This window comes from Herpailurus yagouaroundi, unplaced genomic scaffold, assembly GCF_014898765.1.
Source record: "Herpailurus yagouaroundi ecotype Mexico unplaced genomic scaffold, PumYag 195, whole genome shotgun sequence".
NCBI lineage: Eukaryota > Metazoa > Chordata > Mammalia > Carnivora > Felidae > Herpailurus > Herpailurus yagouaroundi.
In genome coordinates, this window is record NW_024412426.1 from 16,494,813 (window position 1) to 16,522,354 (window position 27,542).

At 47.3% G+C, this 27,542-nt stretch overlaps 2 protein-coding genes across 9 annotated transcripts in view; one reads left to right on the forward strand and one right to left on the reverse strand.

The window, feature by feature from the left end:
• The window catches only part of ASTN1 (astrotactin 1), a 304,165-nt gene extending 296,898 nt beyond the window's left edge, over nucleotides 1-7,267 (forward strand). For all 5 annotated transcript variants that reach the window (XM_040446694.1, XM_040446692.1, XM_040446697.1 and 2 more), the window contains one exon: nucleotides 3,535-7,267. In XM_040446694.1, coding sequence (XP_040302628.1) covers nucleotides 3,535-3,772 — 238 coding nt within the window. In that variant the 3' untranslated portion in view covers nucleotides 3,773-7,267. The remainder of the gene's footprint in view (nucleotides 1-3,534) is intronic.
• A 16,162-nt stretch (nucleotides 7,268-23,429) lies between these two features.
• The window catches only part of PAPPA2 (pappalysin 2), a 280,558-nt gene continuing 276,445 nt past the window's right edge, over nucleotides 23,430-27,542 (reverse strand). For all 4 annotated transcript variants that reach the window (XM_040446705.1, XM_040446706.1, XM_040446707.1 and 1 more), the window contains exon 23: nucleotides 23,430-26,665. In XM_040446705.1, coding sequence (XP_040302639.1) covers nucleotides 26,591-26,665 — 75 coding nt within the window. In that variant the 3' untranslated portion in view covers nucleotides 23,430-26,590. The remainder of the gene's footprint in view (nucleotides 26,666-27,542) is intronic.

Genomic DNA, 27,542 nt, shown 5'->3' on the forward strand with positions numbered 1-27,542 from the left:
TAGTCTTGTGAAAGAAAGTTAGGAATTTTATTGAAGGGGTTATCCAAACATATTTATTGCATATGAACTTTGCTTATGCAATATGCATTGCACAGGCGTATTTTCAGCTCAACTGCACATTCTTTTGAAAGACAGCGTGGTGATGGTCAGTATCCACCTTGACAGCTATCTTGATAGGCCAAAGTTAGGACAATATAGTGTTTCCCTGGCCCTGAAGCTGCAACTTTTCAATACTCAGTCCCTACTGCTTATTGGTTTTACAACTCAGAGAACATTCTTAGAAAGAGACAAATGGTGACGATGTGTGCAGATACTAACTTCATTTTGTTTCTACATCATGGCTATATATTCCAAGAAAAACAGATTTCAGCGGAAGCACTGGAATGTTCAGATAGACGGTGTAAGAGGCTTTTCACATGGAATGTTGGCACCTGTATGTCCTTGAATTAGTTAGGAGTTCATAAAGAAAAAAGGGGAGAGCCAAGGACTAAGAAAAAAAAAAAGAAGGAAAGAAAATGAAGACAATCAACACAATGGAATCCTCTAGCACTTGAAGAATCCTTGCACTCCTGCCAATAGGCTGCACGAAAGTATCACCCAGAAGTTGTCCCACCCATCTGACCTCTGAGTGAACTGGAGGGAGGCCCAGTGTCAGTGCTTCTTGTGACCTGAAATTATAAACTCTCGTAGAAGACCATTGTTCAGGACATTCCCTCCTGCATTCTTACTTTTGAAAGAAGGAGGAAGTTTAGGAGTATCTTCCAAAATACAGAAAAGAAAAGAATCTTTTCTGCATTTCATAAATTATTTCCTGCATTTTATAGAGACTGGCGGTCCTTGGGCAAACAGATGCCAGAGCTATGCCACAGAGGGAAATACATAAGGGGCTTTTCATTTGTTTTGTCTCAGTTTCGGTAAAAAGCAAACCCTGGGTTAGAGAGAAGATACACATTAAGATATGTCCCCTCCGGTCTATACATTATTACTCCTACCCTTATTATTATGTATACCTAATATCTCCTCTCTTCACCTCTCTCCCCCCACCTCCCTTCCCCCTCTCGCTCTGCTCCCTCCCTTCTTTCTGCTCCTCCCCCCTCCTTCCTTCTCCCTTTCCTCCCTCCTGACATTTATTGAGTGTATATATACAGTTCTTGGTTAGGGAACATAAGTGTCACAATTTGAACAGCACTAACATTGCATATATCATCTTGATTTCCAAGGGCATTAGGATTGCTTTTAAAATTTCTCTCTTGTAACTCAAGAGTCGGGAGAAAAATTGGTTAATAAAGAAAGGGAGCAGGGGAAGAAGCGTGGATCCCCCTGTAAAGCAGGGCGTGCTGCTGACCTGACACTCTCTTCGCAGACTCTCCTCCCTGGAGACCCTTCCATGTGCGATGCTGGTTTCTCAAGGCTATATATTAGAAAACACTGTGTAATTTCATTAGCTTGTGGAAATCAAGTTTTACTTTCCAGTGTCACAGATCTCGGAGAACCACAGGAAGGGAAGAGCGCTGTGCCTTGAGATGCATCGGCCCACTTTGGAGCTCGTCTTGAGAGTGAACAGAAGAGGGTCTGTGGGCTACATACTTCCTGTGAGCAGATAAGTCTGTTCCCTTAACTTTCACGGAGGCCTCCAGACTGACTTGCGGGTTGAAATACTTTGAGAACGATATTGGTCGTTCTCACCTTCCAAGAATTTGTCAACAACTAATGACATGTAGTGGGGCAGATTAAGAGGAAGGGCCACCAAAGTCCCTGTTGATGACGACTTTTGGAAGCCTGCGTGGCTAAACTACAGAGGCTGAGAGGCAGAGGAGAGACGGTCTGCATCAGATGCAATTTCTGCGGCAGGAGGAGTGTCTGACTTCCTCTGACCCGCCACTGACATCGGAGAAAATACCACTGCCCTCCGATGACCTCACCCTCTCTCAGCCCCTTGACCGTGCTGCTGAATCTCCACACCTTTCCTCCAGCATCATCTCTGTGCCTCTCAGCGTGGCCTCCCGGGAACGCAATGAGATCGCCCCCGGTGGTAGTCACAGCCAGACAGGAGGGGAGAAATGAAATGAATGTGGCTATTGTTCTCTGAAAGGTCATCCTGAACGGAGTGCAGAAACTTCCATCTTCTGGAAAGAATTGTTGATTGGATTAGAAAAGAGTGGTTCTTCACATGAGAAGTTAGCTCAGCCGCTGATAAATCGTGCAAGGGGTGCTGTTCACTGAGCTTTTCACGACGGCATTTTACAGCCCCCCACGAGCTCTTTCAAACGAGAAATGCCATGGGTCTCTGAGCACTCAGGCCTTTGTAGAACGAGAGGAGCACAGCTGAGTGAGGGAAATGTTGCTCCGTCGCTGCTTCTAAGGGCCCAGAGAGGCGGTGAGTCTGACAGCCGGCTGTCAGGCAGCCCCTCTCTCTGACACTGTAAATGGGCCCAGGGAAGAAGGCTGTACTCCAGTGAGATGGACTGTGGGGACAGCCTGCTCCCCGAGGCTGCTCGTGGAGGCCCCCAGGCTCTGGTCTTGGCCCAGAGGGATCACTGCACTCCAGTGTGCGTGAACTTGGGGCAGCCTCACTCTCCTCTGTTCCTCTCTCTCTCTCCTGGCGATCTGCAGCAGCTCAGGTGCCCTCTCGTCCCCTCCTGTTCCTCTCTCTCTTGATTGGGGCGCAATGGCCATGGCCTCCTGGCCTTCCAAGGTAGAAGGCGGAACGGAGCATGAGCTCACCAGAAGGCTAATTAGGTCACGTGTGCCACCGCGAGTCTGCTTTTCCCCCCCAGAATGGCCCTGCATCATTGTGCCCCGAGGGCATTGCTGTCTTGGCCCTTAGTTCACTGCCACTACCTCCATACGGGCATAATTCGTTACATTGATATCCTCCAAAGTTCGGTATATCAGCTGTTTCCGCTTAGTTCTGAAATAGCCTGGAAAAGGCAAATACTCACTCAAATGCATTATTTGTCATTTGATGACGGTAAATTGCTGGCTGTAAAGAAAACGGATTTGATTTGTCTTTCAAAACTGCCAACCCTATGATTTTAAAAGGGCATAAATTCCCACTAAAATATCAGTTGTTTTCTCTTCTTTATTTTCCCTCATGGCATTTTGTTTCTCTCTTTTGTTTTGGTGCCTGTCCCATTTGGCACGGCCAGACTCTTCTTCGATCCACCCATCCGTCCATCCAACCAGTTGCTTGACAGATATTTATGGAAGACCCCTGTTCTAAGTGCCCACGCTAGACTAGCAGGTAGAACACACAAGGCTGTGTCCTCTTGGAGTTGAAAAGTCTCGTTCTAGGGCTGCCTGGGTGGCTCAGCCGACTGAGCGTCCGACTTCAGCTCAGGTCAAGATCTCGAGGTTCGTGAGTTCGAGCCCCGTGTCGTTCTCGCTGCTGTCAGCGTGGATCCCACTTCAGATCCTCTGCCCCCCTCTTTCTCTGTCCCTCCCCTGCTCACACTCTCTCAAAAACAAATAAGGCTTTAAAAGAAATAATGAAGTCTCACACTAATAGTAGTATCCTCCACGCTTGATCCATAGGAAAGCTGGCCTCATCCTTTCACAGCTAGGCGATCTCAGCAGTTGGTGCAATGGCCTCCTTCAGGAACCCAAGATAAGCTTGCGACGTGGCTCCCTGAAGTACCTGGGCTGCCGCTACAGTGAGATCAAGCCCTACGGACTTGACTGGTCAGAGCTCAGCCGGGACCTCAGGAAGACGTGCGAGGAGCAGACCCTGAGCGTCCCTTACAACGACTATGGGGACAGCAAGGACATCTAGCGCCATGAAGCCAGATGGCGTGGCTGCCGAAACGAAGCAGGAGAGAGGAGAGGAACATCTGGGTTGGTTTGTGGATTTTTAATATTTTTTAATGGAACATTAAAACCTCTAAACCAGGGAGAGGCAATAGCTAAACCAGGGAGAAACTGATCCTTGCTCCCGGTGGAACTTCTTTGGTATGACATTCTCCATCTGCATGGTCGGTACAGCTGCCATCCGGCAGCTTCGTGCAGTATTTCTCTGCAGGAGATTACTTTGGGGCTTGTTTTACAGTTGATTTGTTTCATTTAATTTTTTTTTTCCCCGTGAGGTTCATCAAAATGCTCAAGAGTTCTGCCATGCTTCCCATGAAAGGTCTATCAGGTCGAGGCACCCTGTGCTCATTGAATCCCTGAGTCCATTAGCTGGGGACAGAGATGAGGTCAGAGAGTTGCTAGACTGGCCTCGGGCCCCGGCCTCAAGCGTTCCTCGGGAAGCATCTCACTCTGGGAGCCTAAGCTCTGCTCAAAAGACCACAGGAAATTGGGAGGGTGGCCTCTGTGCGGGTCTCATGGTTTCCCCCATGCCTTCCTATTGCTTGTTTCACACCTGTCAGGTGAACTGAGCCTCCAACATGGGTCCCAGCAGGCCTTCGGGATTTTTTAGGTCCTCACCCATTCTAAGACAGGATTAGAATGAAATCTCCTTCTGGTGGATCTCTGCCTCTCCTTCAGACAATACGATCTTTAAGAGGCGACAAAATGCTACCTGTCAAATGCACCTTCGAAACAGTCTGCCTGGGAGACTAGTTAGCAGTCATATTCTAGAAAAGAAGTAGAGTTGATTATTCTAAAAAACTCCTGTGTCCCAGGATGAACTTCTCCAGACCACATATGTACGTCCCACGCCTGGATTCTCTTTAGTGTCCGAGTCACTTAACCCTGGGCAGAGAAGGCCTGACCGACACCCACTCTGGTCCAGGAAGGGCTGATACCTCCGTGTCAGTGTTTCGGTGAACTAAAGCTCTTACTGATCACACACACACACGCAACCAATGTCCATTTCCCCCTTGCTAAATTTGCCTAATTATGTCGCTAGTTTTGCAGATCCTTTCTCTGGATGGCCATCCACAGGAGAATACCACTGTTTTCACCTCCCATCTAGCTGCCGGGAGTAGCCGAGGTTCTGTGTAGGCAAGTAGAGGCCGGGCTCTTGGCTCTGTCCCGTGACCCTAGTGTGATAGCCACAGATATAAGTGGTGGCCCAGTTAAAAGGAAAGCCAGCCTTTCCGCAAGAGCTTTGAGGGCCATGTGGCCCACACACCTCAGAGGCCTCGACACACACTTCCAGTCACCCTGCCTTTGACCGGGGCTCCTCATTTGGAAACACAAGAGAAAGGTCAGGAAAGAGATGCAGGGCGATATGGAACTCCCCTGGGTTTTTTCCAAATAGTGATGACAGATCCCGTTCGTGCTTACCATGTGTCAGAGCTGCTCTGAGTACTTCGTACATCCCTGAATCCTCAGGACAGCCTCCCGCCCCCACCACCAAGGAGGTGCTGTTCTCGCCTCCGTTTCAGTGATGAGGAACCCCAGGCAAAGAGAGGAACCCCATTAGGCTGTTTGCCCCGGATGCCTCCTTTACCGCTGCCTGGGCCCCGACAGGAACAGACCAGTTTGCCTGTGGCATGCAGCTGCCCCTTCTCTGAGCTCCACAGGGACCCGCCCAGAGAGCTTTCCCTTTGCCACACCTGCCTGGGACAGATGTGCCCACGGTGCACCCTGAACTCAGCCACCGGAGCACCCCTGGGGACCAAGGGGTCTGCGGAGCGAGCTTCCCCCGGGGTCTGGTGGCGGGGCCTGGGGTGAGGCTGCAGGTTCGGGAGGCCTCACAGCCCGCCCTGCGTCTTCCCGTAAAAAGACTGAAAGATTTGTCTCGAATTCTGGAAGGTACCTGCCTCAGAAATTCCTCCACTTCCGGAGCCAAGGCCAGCAGAAAAGTCGGCCCTCCCGCTCATGGGCAGTGCAGGGCCGCAGGTGGGATGCCTAAAGGGACATCGTTGACCTCCGCCAGGGAGGACAGTGCCGCAGGCAGCTGGCCCCCAACCGGTGGGCGAGGCTGAGAGACAGGCCGTCTTATCCCGTGTGTTCAAGTCCGCCCGGAACACGGGGTCTGTGCAGCATGGTGGGGGCCGCCAGGGCTGCGCTGACTTCCTGGCCCCATGAGCCAACGGGCTGAGGAGGGAGGACAGTGAGTGGCGTCAGGGTCACACTTCTTTGACCCCCCCCCCTTCTGTTTATTAAAATAAAGAGGCTCATTCTCTCCCAGTCTCCCCTCCTCCTCCCCCAGGTCCCTCCAGCTTTGCATCCAATTTCTCGTCTTCCTCTCGGGCCCCACCCTGCCTCCTTCATCCCTTCCTTCTCCATGACTCTCTTCCTCCTTCCGTGTCCCCTTGTGCCCTTCTCGCGGTACGTGTGCTCACACACACACCTCCACACACGCACACCACATGCCCTGCACACCCGTACATCACACACACGTACCACACTCATCACACATACATTTACACACACACACGAGACGTGCACACACACACGCGTTACACACACAACGCACTATACACGTGCACTATGTGCAAAAGTTATACATACCCATACATCATACACGCATATACACATACAGTATACACACGCACTCAACACATATACATCACACACATGCATTATGCGCACACAATACACACACATACATAACACACACATCATATATACACACACTATCTATGTATACTACACACACATACTATATGCACATACACTATACACACATATGCACACATACACTATACACACCTACATTACACACACACGCACACACACACACTATCCACATACATTACACACACACTAGACACACAGACGCTATGGCTGGGTCCCATCATCCACTTTCAAGTTACAAGGAAGGCCAACATGAGTGGGGCAGGATTCTAACTTCCTCTGAGGATTTAACTGCAGGATCTTGGCTCCTGGGAAAACACTGTTGATCGTGCCCTTGTGACCTTTCCCAAAGCGTGCCTGGAGGAACCCATCCTGACTAAAAAGGGTGACGGTACCGGACCAGTATTAAACCTCAAATTTCCAAGCTGACAAACAGGTCTCAGGGAGTCACTTATACCCGCCAACCCTCCCCCGGCTCTGGGCTCCCCCTGAGACCCTGGCATTTCCCCTTAAACATATGTGACCCACCGTAATAGCATTAGACCTTTAACTGAGTATGCAGTCATCTTCCATGGAGTTCGGTCCATTCATTATTTTTGGTTAAGCACACTTCTTGAGATTCAGATGTTCTATTAAAACACTGAGTGTGGAAAAAACCCACTTGACTACGATAGAAGGAAGAATGGATATCGTGTGACCAACTTCAGGTATAACAGTATTGTTTCAAAGAGAATTATTGTACGGTTATAAAAAATGGAATAATCAACTAAATAATAAACAAAGCTGTTAGTAAGTGTCAGGTGTGTGGATGTTACCTTGTGTCTGTCAACAGTCAGAGTGATCTGGGGGGACCCACCGGGGAACTGCTCCAGTTTCGAACGTTACACCTCAGGTGCCTTACAGCCCGCCATCCGAACCAAAACAAAAAGTTAAACACCTCACAGCCAATTATAAATGTGTCGTTAGGCGGTAGTGATTCTCATCTTTTCTAGCACCATCCAGATAATTAGCCAATGAAACGTATTTACTGAGTATCTACCCTATCTCACACACGATGCCCGGTGCCCAGCGTGTGCTGCTGAGTTAGACAAGCTGCTTCTTCATCGCAGAACCTGGCATCTTATGGAGAGAGTCAGACATTGAGTCCGTCGTTACCGGAGTGCAGAGAACCATGAGAGAGAAGTACAGGATGGTGGGAGTCACTACTTACCTTTGGGTGTTTAAGGCCAATGTTGCAAAAGGCCCTCCCCGATACTTGCCTGTCTTGTGACTCAGTAGAGGCATTTGGGGTAGGGTAGCGGTATGAAATGCTTCATGGTGCTCAGTCCAAGCACTCAACCACTTTTTTTCCCTCTCTACCACGTAACTTTAAATAGATGTTCTCTCTCCTGCCACCCATTATCCCCCAAAAACAGATGTTAAGTGTCTGCACACTTAGCAGGCCCTCTCACAAAGTAGTGATGAGAGCAGTTTCCCCTATACAAGCAGGAACTATCTGGAGGTGAAGACTGTGGCAGTTGTCACACATGGCCACAAATTGTTCGAAACCCTCCCCCTAGACGTGTGTTCTACGGACTCTCCCGTTGAAGCTGGGCAGGTTGACTGTTTTAACCAATAGATTATGATGGAAATAATGCTGTAACTTCCCAGCCTGAGTCATAAAAGGCCCTGGGGCTTCTGCCTCCTTCTCTGGAACTCTTGCCTTTGGAGCTCTGAGCCACCGCATAAGAAATTTGAGGCCACCATGCTGGAGAGTCACGTGTAAGCACTGTGATCCACGGCTCCAGCTGAGCCAGCCTTCTAGACATTCCTGCTGAGGCACCAGACATGTGACTGAAGCTGTCTTAGACCCTCAAGATTAGTCTCTCTGCCAGCTGCATACCACCCAGCAACTTCTATCAATGTCACATGGAAGAGAAGAATCACCCTGCCAAGCCTTGCCTGAATTCCTGACCCCAGAATTATGCAACATAATAAAACAGTTATTGTTTTAAGCCACTAAGGGGGTCTGTTAAATAAAGGGGATCGGATCAGGGGCCAAACACAACCTATTCCAGCCAGCCAGTGACGGAGCATCGAGGTTGCCCTCCCCTAGGCATGAACTCACCACAAAAAGGAGAGGAAAGTGTAGTAGAAAGTGCAGGTTGGGCTATGTATGCATAACATGCTGAGTCTCTGCTCCGACAGAGGAGAGCAAAAAGAAAGATGGCCACTTCATCCCAATACATCTGAGCAGGTGAACCTCAGAAACTTACATGGAAACCCTGGGTTGAGGGGCGGGGATGAGTGCTCCAGGGCCAGCAAAAGAAAGAGAAAGGAGAAGGCAATTTGGAATCAAAAAGAGCTATTGGAAGGGAAGGGTTTCTTCCAACGACAGTATTTGTCCCTTTGCATTTGGAACTTCCCGGATGTGATGTGCATATCCCACACCTAATGCGTGCCAGGCACTTGTGCTAAACGCTTCACTGCAAAATAGTCTTCAGTCTTCACGGGAGTCTTGTGAAATGACTACTCTTAAGCGGAAAGCAGAGTGTCAGAGACTTGATACGACGTGCCCAAGGTCACAGCTAAGGGCAAGTACAGGCATTTCAACCACAGGTGTCTGACTCTCACCGTGAAACCATACTGCCACTGCCTCCTAGGAGTTTGTTTCTCCCTGTGTTTCCTAGAAAGGGAAAAACTCCTCCCGTTGAGATTTTTCCAGGTCACGGGCCTGTTACCCTATCTCAGGCAGTGGGAGAGAAGGTGGCTGGATCGGTGCAAACTTAACCGCTACCGTTAAGAAAACAGCTCAGAGTGCAAACGAAGCACATTGTCTCTTTTTGTTTATTTGGTCTCGGCTTGGTGTGTTGTCTGTCACATGACTGTAATGCAGAGCTAAAAAATTGTGACTCCTGCTCTGTCTGTTCGGCATAGCCCTGTATTGGGCTTTAGTGGTTCTTTGGCCTGGTCTCTGTGTTGCACATACGTACATGGTGACACCCGATGTCTGAGAGAGAACTTGGGGAAAAACCTCCTGCCCCTTCAGGGCAGCATCCTTTGGCTTGTTGATTCAGGCCCAGCTCTGATTTTGATAACTTGCAGCCTCCAACCCTCCTCCCGTCAACAGTGCCTGATTTATTGTGCCAATTAACGAGCGGTTTAGTGTCAAATGAAACCTCAGCATTCTGTAGGATAGCTGACAATTTCTCTGGATATATGTGGGACTCCAGGATTTGGCTCATGTCTGCACTTTTCCAAAGTGAGGAAAAAAAAAAATTCCTCCTTGTTCTGGGACTGTGCAGTGTAGGCTATAATTGGATTGATTCCTGTAAGAATGGGCAGGTTTTGACATCATGTTTCACCAAAAGTGCCCTTTGTTAGAGTTTATGAATATGCCTGTTGACACAGCGCTGTGAATCGGGATTAACCGATCCCTTACAACCTTTCCGGGTAGGAGAACCTCAGCTATGTTCTGTGCTTAACAGTTGGGAACAACTTCCTTTGTTTAGAAGGATTCAGATGTCAAGTGACCCTGAGGCTATTGCTGCCCCATGGGTCAGACAGTGCTCTGAGACCTACTGGCTTAGAGATGAAACGACCTCACACAATGCCCTGGTGATGTCGCAGGACCTAAGTGCCCAAGAGTAAGGCTAGATTGGACATGCCCTCACTGCATTTGTCCTGGTGACTATTGAGTATAACATGGTAATGCCTACAGTCCTCAAAAGCCAATTGTCTGTCCTCAGATCCCTTTTCCAACCTTCTGCTGCTCTGCTCCGTGTCACATAGAGATGACTCTATTATAAACTACATTTCCCAGACTCTCATGTCAATAGGCTTCCAGTCCAGTGGGATAATGGAGACACTTGGAGGGGGTCCAGACAATGGAGGCGCTTGGGGGAAGACTGGAGGACAGGAGGAGGGAGCAAGCCAGGGTACCTCTCCCTCTCTGACTTGGATAGTGTCTCTAGCATCTCCCTCATGATTCCAGCTGCCTATCTGGTCTCAGAACTCCTCCAGCTCTGCCATGATTACAACTCCCTTCTGGTGGCGCCACCTCCTGGGCTTTGGCTGCACTATCTCATCTTCTCAAAGCACGAGCTGCTTCCTGCTGCTGCTCATCTTTGGGTTTCCCCACAATTCTCTATATGCCCTTTCTTTTATTCCACAACCTTTCTAATTGGAACTTCCTCTGTTGCATTACCTAAAATGTGTGCCGTTTCCTGACTGGGTCTTAATATATACTTCAAACTAAAAATTATTACATATATATCATTTGGCACAGGAATGTTGTAGCTCTTTAGGGTGATGATCTGGAAGATGAAATTTTGATGCTAAAAGTAAAATTTCTATGAACCCTAAGATTGATTACAGGGTTGGAGAATTGGTTTCTACTTGAGTGCTAAATTTGGCCAAGTGGTAGTGGCTGCCTGTGATTTGAAAAGAATTCTGAGGATGCATCTGTATCTAGCCAGAGAGAGTGATGAGACCCATGATCAGTGCCTCACGTGGGTATGGAAATGGTGAATAGTAAGATGTGTGCCATTCTTTTGTTCACCCTAATTAGCTGAAGCAGAATTGGCACAGACTATCTGAAATTGGGACTATTTAGGAAAATCTATGATGTATGCATCATATATCGTATATAAATTGTGATACGTCCAAAAGTGAATACAGGTTGATTGTGCACTGATAATGGAAATAGAGAACAAAAAACACATTTCTGAGGCCTTCTGGCCCCATTACTACATAATCAATTTCACAGCATTTTACTTATGTTTTCTGAACTGCCATTTTCATTTCTAAATCTGTATTTTAAGATAGTCTTAATGGTGTTGATTTGGTATGTTAGGTGGCATAAAACGAAGGATTTCAAAGTCTTCATCTGTTTCTGCCACTTGAGCAGTGTATCAGTTAGGATTCAGTTAAGATTTCAACAGGGAGAATTTAATATAGGGATTTATTTAAAAGATACTGGAGGATCAGAAAAGCGAAAATATTTGAAACCCCAAAATAGCACAGAGGTACTAATAATGACTGTAGGAAGCAGCCCCTACCCTTGGGCTAGAAGAACAAAGAGGGGAAGTTGGTTTAACAGAAGCTGGATGCCCCCGAGGAGGAGAGGTTCTTTGCCCAGTGCTGGAAGGTTCTTGTGAGAACATAACGAGGCAGGTTCCTCGAGCACATGTAGATAATGGAGACAATAATGCGGGGCTATTACCACGGTGAAAAGCCACTGGTAGGATGGCATAGACACAAACAGCAAGCAGACAGGAAGGAACCAATCCCATCTCCCTCCACCTTCCTTCCAGTCTCCTCTCCTGCCCCCCTGTGGACAAAACCTAACATGGAACTGACAGACAAAAAGGAAGCCGTGTTTGCAGTTTTCCAAAAGCAGCATTGCAAAGCAGGATACAAAAGGGTGGGTTTGAGCTGAGACACAGTAGCTAAAAAACCACACAGGCAGCCTGAGGCTTGCAGGAGAGGATGCTTTTGAAAGCACTTAGCACAATGCCTGGAACACACCTCGTAAGCATCAACAGGGGTACTCCCTGGCCCTCTTCTGTGCCCCTTGGACACTAAAATGGAGCCAGATTTGTCCCTGATGTTATCAGTAGCTTTCTCTTGATAACATCGACAACATAGGGTGGCAAGAAAACATGTTCTAAGTTCATATTTATGCATTCTTTTTTATGTGACAAAAGATCCTTTTGTATCTTTGAAACGGAGCTTCCTCTAAGAGGGTTTATCCTGTTTAGTGAGATTTCTTTTGTGGCTAAAGAGTCTGTTGTTGTTGTTGTTTTAGGTTTACTTAATTTATTTTGAGAGACAGACAGAGACCGTGATTGGGGAAGGGGCAGAGAGAGAGGAAGAGAGGGAGAATCCCAAGCAGGCTCCATTCTGTCAATGCAGAGCCCAGTGCGGGGCTCAAGCCCACAAACCGTGAGATCATGACCTGAGCCAAAACCAGGAGTCGGATGCTTAACTGAGCCACGCAGGTGCCCCAAGAGGCTCTTGTTTTTAACAGCAAGTAACGTGTGTTTATTGCTTATTATGTCCCAAGCACTGAGCACCTTGGCATGGCTTCTCTTGTCTAATCACCCCAACGAGAACCCTATGCACAGATGCTGCGACTGTCTACATTGAACTCAGAGGAAACTCAGAGGTCGTAAGTAATTTGCCCAAGGCCACACAGCAGCTAAGTATGCGAGCCACAATGCATCTTTCGGTTGTTGGTTTGTTTTTGTTTTTTTTTTAATGTCTATTTATTTATTTTGAGAGAGAGACACACACAGAAAGGGAGAAAGAATCCCAAGCAGGCTGCCGCCCACGCGCCCCTCACAGTGTGTCTTTTTTTTTTTTTTTACCGCATGCTGCCGTGTGGTTCGCTTGAGCCACTTTCCGTCACCCCTGGAACCTGGAATCTGTCTTAGGTCACCACGGTGAGCGAACTGAACTAGCAGCAAAATTTGACCGTTCTTTGATCCATTGTTTTGTTTTGTTTTGCCGATGAGGGGGTTGCGGTGTTTCTTGCATCCAGCACAGCAGACACGGCAACCTTTACACATCCGATCGTGCCTCTTCCCCCGGGGTCACTGGCACGGAGTCAGTGCCTGCCGTGGAGAAGACATGACGGTGGCACAGGGCCTGTGCACTTTCAAGGCTCCTTGTGACACGAGTTTGTTGGCATTCATGGAAGTGGGACTCCTCCCTGAACTCCCCTCTGAGCCCACGGGGTTTTGATCTAACTGGTATAAGGCGTAGGTCTCATCCCCAGTCTCCAGCCTGGTGGTGTTCTCAGACAGACCATTCAGCTGCTCGGGTGTCTATACAGTTACAGAAGGGAAGCGTTCCACGGCACTCTGTGGCTTCCATGTTATCTGTTGTGTCTACACCAAGGTCTGACTGAAAAGGCCAGTCAGCCCCCTGGACCCTCCAAGCCGTCTCACTCCCGGGTATCAGCCAGGGGAGGAGGTCTTGATCCTCACCCTCTAGGCTCTGTGTCCCCGGGCAACTGGGGAGGGATGTGAGGAGGCCCATGACGGAGGTGTTGGTGACGGAGCTGACTGGAATGGGAGGGGGGTGGCATAAAGGAAGGGTGTTTGGTTGCCATGGCAACACCAGCAAACACTCCAAAGAGAGGGTGTGGTCCAGGACTTCACGAAGTGCCACCGGCCTGGAGCAGCCGCTGGAATGTCTGAGTGTGGCCGCGTTCCTCCCCACAGAGCCCGGGGCCAGGCCACCAGCAGGGACGGCCGGTACCTCTCAGGAATGCTCAGGATGAAGACGGGCATGGAAAAGACAAGCAGGCCTCCCAGGTGTGGGTTTTCCTACCCCCAGCCACAGAATGGGGGCCTTCCAGAAGAAATTTGGAAAACTCCACAGAGAGCCAAAAGCGACTTGATCGACAAATTGGGTTTTTTTCCCTCCAAAACTCTGAGGCTGACATTCTTCAGGGTATGAGCAGGCACTTTGAGAGTTCTTCCCTGCAAACGTTCACTCCTGTTGCCGCCTGCCCTCCTCTTCCAAAGTGGTGTTCTCACCGGGGACACGGACCTGGGATCTCAAAACCCTTGGTCTGATCAAACAGAAGACGGGGTCTTGGCACGGGTGGGCAACGGGAATGTGGGTGACAGTGGGATGAAGGGGCAAGTCTGGAGAGATGCGGAAGCGGAAGAGACGAGACCACAAAGGCAGTGACGGGGTGAGGCCAGCGGGACACGAGGAGTGGATTCAGAATATGTGAAAGCTTGAGGTCAAGGCAGGGTCTTGTGTCCAAAGCCCAGGGTTAGATGAGGCTTTTGCTAGCAAGGAGATTCGTGAAAACAAAGAAACAAACCTGGTAAGAATGTGACCGTGAGCTCAACGGCTGGCCGGCCAAGTTGTCTATGGGAAAGAAGGCCTGGAAGGCCCGCTAAAGCCTGGAAAACGAATATTGCCGGAATTGGCAATTGGTAATTGTGACCTTGCTTTCACCCCCAGGTCTTGCAAGACTTGCAAGACCTGCAAGACCTTGCAACTCTTCCCTTCTCCAAATTCAAGTCTTTTCTGTCCTATTCCCTCTTCCCCTAAGCCTTAACTAGCTTAGAGGAAATTCCCACGCAAAACATAGCAGGAGTGGAGACTGGAAATAAAAGTGGTGATATTTTAAGTGTATCTGAAATGCTAATAGGGTGATATTTGGCACTTCCTTGGTAAAGAAGGAAATTCATTCATTAGCAAATGTTGATTATTAATAATTACTTATTGCACTCCAGGTAAATTGGCTCTGTGGTACATACTTTACGTTCACTATAGTTAGTCTGCATAAAACTTCTTTAAGTTGGGAACTATGGTTCCATTTTACAGATGGGAAAACTGAGTCTCAAGCCACTAACTTGCTCAACATCACTCCACTTCATCTCAGGTCAAGATTTTATGCTTTGAGAAAGGAATTCACATGGAGCACACTTTACGTGCCAAACGCTCTCAAGGGTTACAAATGTTACCCAATTGAATGTGCATAACAATTCTGCAATATAAACGCATCCCCCACTTTGCAAATGAGCCTTGAACGGTTCAGTCTTCTATCTAAGTTCTCCATGAGCTGGGAGCCCATTCTAAGTCTTGATTCGGAAGTCTATACTCTTTGAAAGAGCTAGCATGAATATGTAAGTACCTGGAATGTACTTTGAGAGAGTCAAGGCTTGAAATACACGATGCCTTCGTATCTGGGAGCTTCATTTATATCTAGAGGGAAACTTGCTACTCTCCCCAAGCCATGAGCATTGCCTGGGGCCCTCTTTATTGCATGAAGGTAAATTGTCTAACTCTAAAATTATTATGGGTGGAGACAGATTGCTCATTTAATGAGCATGCTTCCCAAGCAGAGCTCTGGGACATGCTCTGGCATTAGCATTACCCTCTGAAATCATGGATAAATTACATTGTCTTGCTGACATCGTTGTTGTTTGTTTTTTTTTTTAATTTTCCTTCCTTTAATACTTGGAATTGGGGTCACATTCTAACTATTTAATCTGAGGCCTCAAACTGGCGCACAGCATAGCTTTAAATGAAATTAAATTTAAAACCTAGCCACAGGTTCATAGAACACTTAATTGCACGCATGGACTGTGTGTGTGTGCGTGTGAGAGAGAGAGAGAGAGAGAGAGCGTGCACAATACCAAGCAGCCCTTTAGAATAACTCACATCCTGGGCCAGAAAGTGCGTGGAAACTCAAAAGCCAGCCAATCACCAATCATCATCCTCAATATTCTGCTCCTTGTGGTCTCTTCTGTATCAGGGACACTTCTGTTTACCTTGAGTAACAATACTTACAACAAACATATATGATATAAAATGCTAATTCCATGGCATGTACTTTATGTTCATTATAGTAAATCTGCATGAAAATTCTTTAAGTTGAAAATGATCATTCCATCTTAAAGATGGGAAAATTGAGTCTCCATCCATTAAGTAACTTGCTCAAGATCATTAAATTTCATCTGCCTGGTAGCCTCTTAGATTCTCTCTCTTGCTTGATCAGCAGTTACTGCTTCTTCCCAATCCTTGTGGACTACACATCTAAGACTGAAATGTGCATATCTGTTAGCTGGGCTCAAGCAGGCCTCAACAGAAAACTGACTGATGAACCCTGAGTTCAACAGTCAACTTGAAAATGAGTCATTTTGGTACTATGCTCTCACAATCCACAATCTTCTGTGTTGCCCTGCTCTCACCATCACTTTTTGGGCTATTGTTAAAGAACCAATCAAAGCATACATTTCAAGCGTCCACGGGCCCACCCACTCACCCACCGCCAACCCCAAACACAGCATCCTCTTTTCTTTTGAGCCTCACATCCATAAAAATCAGGGTTGAACTTAGCCTAGCAAATTCCAAGGCTTTATTCAGGCGGGGCACTGTGCAAGGCAGTGCCAGAGATTCCAACGTGAGTAAGATAGTGCTTCCAGGACAACCGTGGAGAGATGTGACATTGTGTCTTGCTCATGGTTGCTTGCTCCCAGGGCCAGAAATCAGGCCTGGCCTACCTTTTTCAAGCCATGGTCTCTGATGCTGGTTGGCTTTCACTCAGATGAAAGCGTGCTGTTTTCTACTTCTTACAGGAGTCATCAAATGACCTAGTGCCGCTGAGTTCACTTGCCTTCAAAGAGTTTGATCTGGGGGGAAGGGACAAGAACACAGGTAACAGGACACCAGTCAACTAGATTGACTCTACTAAGAGAGGACAGGAAGGGTTCATGGATTCAATACATCTCATCAAAGAGGAGAATGAAGAAAAGCTTCGTGAAGTTGGAGAATGGCAGAAAAGACTGAGGAAATGAAGTTTGAGGCACGAGGAGGCAGAGGGAAGGCAGTCCAGGGTAGGGAACAGGACAAGCACAGGCATGAGGTTCTGGGGCCACAGAGACATTACTCTTCAATGGGAGGGAGGGAGCCCTGGATCAGAAACCGTGAGAAGTCAGTGCAGTGGGCCGGCCGTCTTGATACCAGTTTGACCAGGAAGGACATGCGGAGTCTATGACGTAACTTCACTGAGGCATCGGTGACCTGATGGGAGCTGAGGAATGACCTGGACCCCACGTGCCAGTGGGTTGGGGGTAAGAGGCAGGAGAGGGGAACTTGCCTGGAAACATCACTGTGGTCTGTTGAGGAGGCGATGGCAGCCAGGGGGAGAGCAAGGCCAGTGGGAAGGAGGAGGACAGGTGAGAGTGCCACAGGAAAGGGGATGGCTTAGGTGCAAGCACAGACGAGCCGCTGTGGGAAACACTTTCCCTCTGAGGACTAGCCAGGGCCATCGTCGTGGCCAAGGAGACCCTCCAGGACCCCTCCCGATCCCCCCATCCCTTCCCTCATTCTGCCCCGGCCACACTGACCTCAGTGCTCTTCTGCAGACATGCTGAGTTCTGTCCCAGCTCACATCTGCCGTTCCCTGTGCAGACTGGTCTTCTCCAGGTATTCACCAGGGCTCCCTCTCTCACCTCCACGTGTCTCCAAGAAGCACGCTCTCACCTTCCCCACATGAACCGGCACTTCCCCACCCCCAGCCACTACTTGCCGCCTTACGGCACCTGAGTTTCCTTTGTGGAACTCCTCACCAGGGGCATATACGTTTCCAGCTGCCTCGTCTGTCTCCCACTTCTTTCCAAGCTCCATGAGGACAGAGACATTGTTCTGTTCACCACTGTATCCCTAGTGCCTGGCACAGAACAGGTGCTCAGTAAATATTTACTGAATAAAACAGGATCACCGGTTCTTTATTTATTTTTTTGTTCCACGAAGGTCACAGGAGTCCGGATATAAAATATATGGCCCTAGGCGATGGTGAGTTCTTTCGTAATTAGATTGATTCATGACAAAGCAGGATAACTCATGGAGGAAAATGCTAGAGTGCATCAACAGTCTTTTGGAGACCCCTTCATGCCCGAGAACCTACAAAACTAAGGACTGTGGTACTTATGTTTATGGGTTTTACGTGTGTGGTTTCCCCAGACGGGGGTGTTCCATCGGAGCTTAGTGGGTTAACGCACAGAGCTTAGGGTCAGACTCTCAGGGTGCAAATCCCGACCCTGCCTCTGTGAATCTCTCTGAAAACTTCTCATGTCCCATTTTTGTTAAGTATTCCACTCCTCTGTTACTGTCTGAATTCCCAAAGTGTGCGTCCCAGTGGTGACTCTGTTACCTGATCTGTTAAAAAAAAACTGCATAGACTTTATGGAAACTATATGCCAGTAAGAGACCTTTTATTTGCTTTTTCTTATTGCTGGTTTGAGGTTTCCGGATGTATAAATTTGTATACGATTTATTAAACTGAAATTCTCCTAAAGTAGAATAATATAATCAAATACTTCGCTAGGCGTGATGTACCCTTACTTTAACCATGGGACATAAGTGTCATGATTAAAAAAAAAAAAATGATGTCCAAAGCATATTTTAAAAGCAAATGTGAGTGATTCATCTGTGTGACACTCTAGAACTGTGCTGTCCAATATGGTGTTCACTTAGCCACCTGCGACTATTTACATTTAAATTATTGGAACGGAGTAAAATCTAAAATTTAATTCTTCAGTCGTCCTGGTCACCCTTCAGGCGCTCAATGGCAACACAGGACTAATGGCTATTAATTACACTGGACAATGCAGAAGAGAACATTTCCATCCTTGTAGAAAGTTGTACTCTTCTACAAACTTGATGCATTCAGCAATTTAATGTTGTTTTTTTTTTTTAAGACAATAACCAGCATTCCACATATCTAGTGCAACTTTCCAGACATAGTCCAAATATCTGGAGCTTCCCAGTAGTTTTGCCAACTCCGAAGATTTCCCCTTAGCCCACTTCATTTTGCTCAGTGCCACTTTTACCACCATCTCCCTACAATCCACGTTGCTTCTCTCTGAATCAGTAGGCTAGGACATCTGGCAGCCAAACCACACGGGATTCTCTTAGCTGCCCTGTCCTGAGAATATAATAATCATGGCACACATCTCGGAGACCCTCTGATGTCCAAGTATCACAGTGAGGATTTGAAGCGTCTTTAAAAGCCATTCAAAGATGGGGCGCCTGGGTGGCGCAGTCGGTTAAGCGTCCGACTTCAGCCAGGTCACGATCTCGCGGTCCGTGAGTTCGAGCCCCGCGTCGGGCTCTGGGCTGATGGCTCGGAGCCTGGAGCCTGTTTCCGATTCTGTGTCTCCCTCTCTCTCTGCCCCTCCCCCGCTCATGCTCTGTCTCTCTCTGTCCCAAAAATAAATAAACGTTGAAAAAAAAAATAAAAAAAAAAATAAAAAAAATAAAATAAAAGCCATTCAAAGGCACTTCCCTCGGGGTGTTTGGGTGGCTCAGTAGGTTGAGCGTCTGACTTCGGCTCAGGTCACGATCTCATGGTTCGTGGGTTTGAGCCCCGCGTCGGGCTCTGGGCAAACAGCTCAGAGCCTGGAGCTTCCGTTGGATTCTGCGTCTCCCTCTCTGCACCCTCCTGCACGCATGCTCTGCCTATATCAAAAATAAACATTAAAAAATAGTTTTTTAGAGGCACTTCCCTCATCTTCTCCACTGGCAAACTTCTTGACAGCTTAGTCTACACACATTGCTTCTGGCATTCCCTCCTTCCCTTCTTCCTGTCTGCACTGCTCAGGCAATGTGCTAGGCACAGGGCTGCAAAGGTAGATATTTAGGGAACTGAGGCTCAGAGAGGTTAAGTAACTAGATGACAGATCTAGTTAGTGGTATAGTCTGAATTCAAATTCAGATTTGTTGGGCACAAAAGCTTGAGCCCCTTGCAGATCACCATGCTGATTATGAGTCATTAATGCACCATAGGTACTAACCTTCAAGGTCCAGACTCAGTCATCCCTGCCCCTAGCCTCCCTCCAGCAGATCATCCACCAAAGTGGAAAAGGCATTAGCAGTGTTGAGTTAATACGCAATGTTTCCCAGAGTGGAGGCTACTTGGACACTTTAAAGAAGCTCTGGGATCCCTCTCACAGGTCATTCTTTTTTTTTTTTTTAATTTTTTTAATGTTTATTTCTGAGACAGAGACAGAGCACGAGTGGGGGAGGGGCAGAAAGAGAGGGAGACACAGAATCCGAAGCAGGCGCCAGGCTCTGAGCTGTCAACACAAAGCCCGACGCGGGCCTTGAACCCATGAACCATGAGTTCATGACCTGAGCTGAAGTCGGATGCTTAACCAACTGAGCCACCCAGGCGCCCCTCTCACAGGTCATTCTTAAGGTGATTGATTCACCACCAACAAAATCATTCCTCGAAGTCATTTGTGTCCTAACACAATGTGACTTACTATTCAGAAAGCCCTCTGACCTGTGCATATGGAGTTGTGGTACGGGGAAATTCTGTAACTTTTATAGCCTTTTGTGAGATTTAAATATATGACTTGTACGTGTGTAAACATTTTTGAAAAGGCAACTGCCAGGGGCGCCTGGGTGGCGCAGTCGGTTAAGCATCCGACTTCAGCCAGGTCACGATCTCGCGGTCCGTGAGTTCGAGCCCCGCGTCAGGCTCTGGGCTGATGGCTCAGAGCCTGGAGCCTGTTTCCGATTCTGTGTCTCCCTCTCTCTCTGCCCCTCCCCCATTCATGCTCTGTCTCTCTCTGTCCCCAAAATAAATAAACGTTGAAAAAAAAATTAAAAAAAAAAAAACAAAAGGCAACTGCCTTCTGATAGCAGTTATGGGGAGGAAAGGCAAATTGATACATGATTGGTCATTAAAAAGTCAACACTCTCGGGGCCCCTGGGTGGCGCAGTCGGTTAAGCGTCCGACTTCAGCCAGGTCATGATCTCGCGCTCCCTCTGCCCCTCCCCCGTCCATGCTCTGTCTCTCTCTGTCCCAAAAATAAACGTTGAAAAAAATTAAAAAAAAAAAGTCAACACTCTCCCTTTATTTATTATAACTTTTTTTACATTTGAATAAATGACTTTCATGTGGACAAAGACAAAGAAAAGGAAGCTGTCTATATTAAATTATCTTCAGAAGGAAATTTGATTCAAAGAATATTAGTAAATTGCAGTTACTCTGGACTAACTTTCAGGGTTTAGAAATGTTTTTATTATACTGACTTGGGATTCTAACCAGACTTGTAGATTCTTTTAAGAATATACCCTGCCAGGGGCGCCTTGGTGGCTCAGCTGGTCGAGTGTCCAACTCATAATTTCAGCTCAGGTCATGCTCCCAGGGTTGTGGGATCGAGCCCCACATTGGGCTCTGTGCTGAGCGTGGAACCTGCTTAAGATTCTCTCATTCTCTCCCCCTCTGCCCCTCTCCCAGACTCATGCTTTCTTTCTAACATAAAAATTGAAAAAAAAAAAAAAAAAGAATGTACCCAAGGGATCATTAGCAGGTTGCTGAATGTAGCCAATCACATATACTTCCCAATGAGTTGACCACCAGACTGGATTCTGACCGGAAGAATGTGCATTCGACCCATGTAGACTCAGACCATGGCAGACTCGAAAATAGCCATCTATTCTCTAAACTGGTCTTACCTCATTCCAGACCCCAATACACAAGACGTAGGTAGATTTTATGGGCGTGGACTATTATGAGATACCAGATGTTCACCACCACACTCTTTTGTGTCTGAGCTAATCATCGGGCCACCTGAAATGTTATGGATCCAGAATCAGTGGTCTTTCTGGGGTGACTTCAAAAGAGACCCAAAGCCAGCTCTGGAGATACCATGGGGCTATTTGTAAGTGGAAAACCGTCTCGTTCCCATCCTCCCCATGCTAAGCCCCTCATCATCTAGTTGGCCTGAATCTAAGAGTAGTGAGTCTCCCAGCTAACGGGTGACTCATCATGTCATTTAAGTTTGTCAGTCAATGGAAACCAGAGCTCCAAAGTCTCTCTCCAGGACTATCCCCGGGGAAGCTATTAGTGAGAAGGCAGCCTTGCCAGAAGTCTCAGGCCAGCTGTGGCCTAACTGGCATGTGCAGGGGCGTCTGCTTATACTCAGGGCCTGGCATGAGGAGAGGGCCCTGGAAGAGCACTCTAGAAAACTCTCAGTTTTCCTACCATCAGCTACTAACAAAGCCACAAGGAAACCAATGAGCACCTGGAAACATAAACAGGTAAAAAGACCCTTAACTTTCCCACCTAAAACAGGTATGGGTTTGCTCTGGGCCTAGTGGGCCACATCCTGGAGTAGAATGCATATGGCATTCGGAGACGGAAAACTTGGATTCCCATCCCAAGCTGAACTTAGTTATATGAACTTGAAGTTTTCAATAATTTGACAGTTTCTTCATCTGTAAAATGGAAACAGACAAGGCTGATTTTGCTCTGATTTACCCACGGGTAGCAATAAAGCAGAAGAAAGCAATTTGTGAGATAAAGAAAATGTCAGGTAACTTTTTTTTTTTTTTTTGCTCTCAAGTGTTTATTTCTAGTCACAAACCTCTCCCCCAAGTTCCAAGCACACATTCCCACCTATCTGTTCCATGGGTCTTACCAAATGGCTAACAGGCGTGTGAAGACAACCACTCAGCCCTTCAGGCCACCGGAATGATGCCTGGCATGACCAGAGACCCTGGCAGGCTGCCCCCAGCTGCAGAGGCCTCTTCCTGGGTGCTAAACACGACTTCACAGGAAATTTCCAAGTAATTATCTACCTGGCCCTCCAACTGATTTTATCAAATAGCAAATATATGTGCTTTCTTCCAAAGACCACTCCTCCTGGCTTCCCTCTTCTGTCAGTGACGGTAATGTTCAAGGGTCCATGCTTAACGTTCAAGGCTTAACGCAAAGCCCTCACCTTTGACATTTCTCTCCACTTCTCCCCCTTCCCTTTCATGTCCTCTTCAACACCATTTTTCTTTTCCTTCTCACATCTCCTTGTCTCACAGAACCAGGCGTAAAACAGAGACCAGTCATACGAACTTAAGGAACTTCCCTCACCAGGCTGACACTTGCTATCCTTATCGATGTAATGAGAATATGGAGGGTGCAGATTTGCGATTAAGTTTGCCAAACGCATGGCACATGTTGGCCAAGTTCTGCCTGCCTCAGTGATGTCCAATATCACCCAGCCTCTCCCCAAACCTACCTCCTCTCTTCAGCCCTGTTCTTCACTTTGCTTGCACTATCCTCTTCCTCTTTCCCATTTCTGTCTACCAAGCTTGTATGCCTCCTCCTCAGACCATCCTTCAAGCGCTATGCATCTTTGGCATCCAGGAGTGGTGCCTACTTCCTCTGACCCATAGATGCCAGCCTTTGTTTCTACAACCCACGAGACACTTGACATCACTACTGTGCGCTCTGCTTTGGGACGCGTCCTCTCCTCTCATAAAATTTCATGTTTATTTTGTCTACATGTGCCGCTTACTTAATAAATCACTCTTAAGTGACCAAAAGGAATCCATCAATCAATTAACTGATGACGACGTCTGGACTGGCCCAAGCGAATGGGAAGCGATTTGGAAGTGGTGGTTGATTTGAACAAAGAATAAGACACCAAAGACACTTCACATTTTCTGTGCTGATTTTTTAATGAACATCTTATAATCTTACAAAATAACTGGCTGTAGCTGTTTTACATTACAATACAGTAGATCAGCTCCTTTCATTGTGTTCCCAAACAAGCCATCCCCTTGGGGTGCTAACTAACGCACTCAATAGTGATCTCACAGAGTATAGAGCAAATGCCAAGTGCAATGCCTTGTGATGGAGGGAAGCAAAGGAGACAATCAAGATAACTCTTCCCTTTCATGTACAGTTTTGCCAGCTGCCCATCTGTCTTCACTCTCTCCTCTCATCTCTCTGGTTGGAGACTGTCACACGAACCACCAGAGTCAGCCTAGTCCTGGGCAACCTTGACACCAGAGCCCCTAGTTACTAGGAAAAAAAGAAGCAGAGAAGTGACTTTGGAACATAGAAGGGCCTTTGGGAGAGGTCCTCCGTTACCCCGTGGTTGGGTGAGAGCAGCCAAGTGCAGACCACCACATGGAGTGTGAGTTGATATCTCCCGGAGTTCTATGACCACGCTGGCTCAGTCCTTCCACTTTATTAGTGACATGAGGGCTCAACACATCAGGGTCCAGGGACAAGGGCTGGAAGAGCCTGCCATCTCTGAATGGCCATCGCGGAGTAGCGCCGGGCAGCCTTTAGCCAGAAGGGCTTTCCAGACACCACAGGAACTGCCCTCTCACCTTCCCAGGGTGGTGGTGCATTGCAGATGTCGCCAGTGGAGAATAAAAGATTTGTAAATGAAGTATGACAGAGAAGTGTGCTCACTGTTCCCCCTGGGGAGAGACTGAGCACAGACCCACACTGGCGTGAACCGCAGGCTCACATCCTTGTGGGGGGCTGTAGCCTTCCTGAGCTGGGCAATGCCCAACATACCTATTCTGTTGCCTCAATCTCAAAGCAGCATTCGCTGACACAAAGCTTGATGCACTTCCAAGAATTTGGAAATTCTCCCCAAGAAAACAATTGTACGACTTTGTGAAAAATGGAGGATCTAAACTTTTTCATCGTCCTTTCCATATCGAAGCCTACTACAATCCCAGAAATATTTATTCTCTTCTTGGGGTACTAAATATGAATCCAATGAACGGTAGGTGCCTAGGGTTCCATTGGGGCTAAAAACATAGAGGACAAGGGCTTTTTGGACGGGCAGTCTGCTCTTTCCTTTCCCCAGTGATGACGCCACCCTCATTTTATATCCCTGGAGATAAATTTTTTTTTCCCATTCCAGAATATTTTCCTTCCCACGTGAAGTCTGGCTCAAGATCGCGGTAAGTAACGTTTCCCCTTCCTATTTGCAAAGCCGTTGCTCCGGTGTTGGTGGGAAAAGTGGAGGACTTATGGTCAGAGCCAAGGAGCAGATGATTCAGAGACCAAGGTTGCATGCTAATTTGGCCTGTTATTTGCTTCCATTGGAGAAGTAGCTTTGAGGGAAGCAAGACTCCCAGCCCTTCTTGAGATGACAAACTGAAGTGTTGAGCAAGAAGGTAACGCTCTTTCCCCAAAGGCCTGATCCAGAAATTGTTACCAAAAACAACTGCAAATACACCATGAGCAAGAAGAGTAAGCCTGGGACGTGAATGCAGGCAGGTTAACACGGTGGTCATTTTACCTACAGTCCATCTATTGAACAAGAGGGGATAATGGCAACAAAGTGGACCCTAAATAGTTGAAATTCTTCTCTTTTCCCACAGAGTGTCACCCTTGCTCCACGTGTTTCCAAAGCTTGCTCAAATGAAAAGCTCTAGGTCGCAGATCTGATATGTTGCACTCGAATAGAATTTACCTCAGATTCCGCATTGCTTGACGGATTCCCCTCTGATCTGTTTTGGAGACTTGGAACAAGGCTGAATCTCTGACTTGTTTCACCCTCCTGCCCGAGGCCGTGATTTTCCCATGGCCTCTCCCACCACCACGGCCTCCCTAGGCTCCTCCATTTCTGCCCGTTCTTCCACCTCCTCCCACTTTCCCCCATGTCATGTCCGTGACATTTTTTTTTTCCTCCAGAACATCAACATTGGTCATGTGTCTGTGAATGATGGCCAGGCTTGGGGACTTAGAAGGAGTAAGACCACAGGCCGAGCATGAGGAATGTGTGAGTTCCTGTAATCCTGGCAATCCCAGCCCTCGTACAAATTTGTTGACTGACTAGTAAGAGCCACACTTGAAAGTGTAGAGAATCCTGGGTCTCGTCAACTCCAAACAAGAGTTCTGAGAAGTGAAAAGTAGTGAATACAGTCTTTTTTGATAGATACACAAGAACCACACTCTGGTTCCCCTGGGCCTAGTGCTAATGGGTACTCCCACCCAACTTGCCATCTCTTAATGTTATCGTCCCCATCCTCCACCTCCTCAAATGGGGTCCAGCTTCCTGCTCCTGAAAAGGTAAATTAGCTGACATGTATCAAGAACGCCACCTAATTTCTCTCTCTCTCCTTCTCCACTTCCCTTTCACCCTGCCAATTCTCATCAATAGAACGATGGCAGAGGAACTTGTCTTTCTGTCCTCAAATCCTCAGTGTTCATTTTGGATGTGAACTTCACAGCAGCATGTGTGGAACAATGTATACTTTTTAGCTTAGTAGACAGCAAAAAATATAATATATATAATATATTTATATAATTATGTTTAAATACTTATAAAGAATTAATAACTAACCTCATCATTACTAAGGGAGACTACACAAAAGAAAGGGAGCCAGTTTAGAGCAGAAGAGCCCTGAAAGATGGCAATCCATTCAAAACGGGTGTTACAGAGTGTCCCTGGCAACTTCTCTTCTAGTATTTTGGTACTGGTTTGCAAGTTGGGTGGGGCTGAATAGTTGGCAGGGTGCAGAGTGGGGAGCAGGGCAAGAGGCGGGGATGGGGTTGAATAGAATATAAATGGGGGATGAGGGTCCGTGTATATCTATCATATTTCTCCTTCCACTTTTAATCAACTGCCCCTTTGAAGAAACTTTTGCCCATGATTCTTCCCTACTTGGGGCCTCTTGATGCAATAGTCGGCACCTAGAAACATCCTCCTGCATTCCACGAGATCCTCATGCTCTTCCTCCTTCCTTCATTTCGTGACCTTTCTTCTCTGTTCACCTTTTATGCCCTTTTGTGGAGGCCTCTCTTTCTTACTGCCTCCAGGGCAGTAGAAGGAGGGGCTTGATCCCACAGTTACTGATTTTCTTCAGCCTTGGGGTCCCGGCAGGTGCATTCATCCAGGTCACAGTCAGCAGCAAATGGAATGACCTAGTGGAAATCAAAGAGAAGTTGAAATAACCCACGTTCGTGCCAAGCTCCATACTTTTCAACCGGCTTTTGCTTTTCTCACGTGGTCCCAGGGAAGTGTGGGATTACTGTTAATATCACAGAAGTGAAATTAACACCCAGTTCTGTCACTTACACATCATGTCTCTTTGGGCAAGGCAAATCTTCCTCGCTTCACTTTTATGTGTGTGGAAGGACAACAGTAACCACTCCAGGGGTGTTAGTGTGACTTAAATAAAATGATGGATATAAAACACACATTTCCCGGCACCTACACCACCTGTTACTACTGCTTCTACTATTAAAACTAATGTCAAAACCTTCTGTTAATGTTTTTGTTGCTATTGCGCTCTTCACAAAATCCCTGTGAGTAGGTAAGATGAATGTTGGCATTTTCTTTTTACACGGAAGGCCAAGAGAGGTTGGATAACTTAAGGTCACACTACCATCCAGAAAACTAAGGCTCTACAGCCTAGTTCTATGACTTCTACTTCTTAGTATTCTTGGAGCCATAAGATCATCTTTGCTGTCTTTTTAAAAATTTTTTTTAATGTTTTTATTTATTTTTGAAGGAGAGAGAGAGAGAGAGAGAGAGACAGAGCATGAGCAGGGGAGGACCAGAGAGAGAGGGAGACACAGAATCCGAAGCAGGCTCCAGGCTCCGAGCTGTCAGCACAGAGCACGACGCGGGGCTCGAACCCACGAACCGTGAGATCATGACCTGAGCCGAAGCCGGACGCTCAGCCGACTGAACCACCCAGGCGCCCCAATCTTTGCTGTCTTCATGAGCATGAGAGTCTGCCCATCTTGAACCCAGGATATACTTTGGCTTGGTGAGACAATGCATCTCTCTACCCAT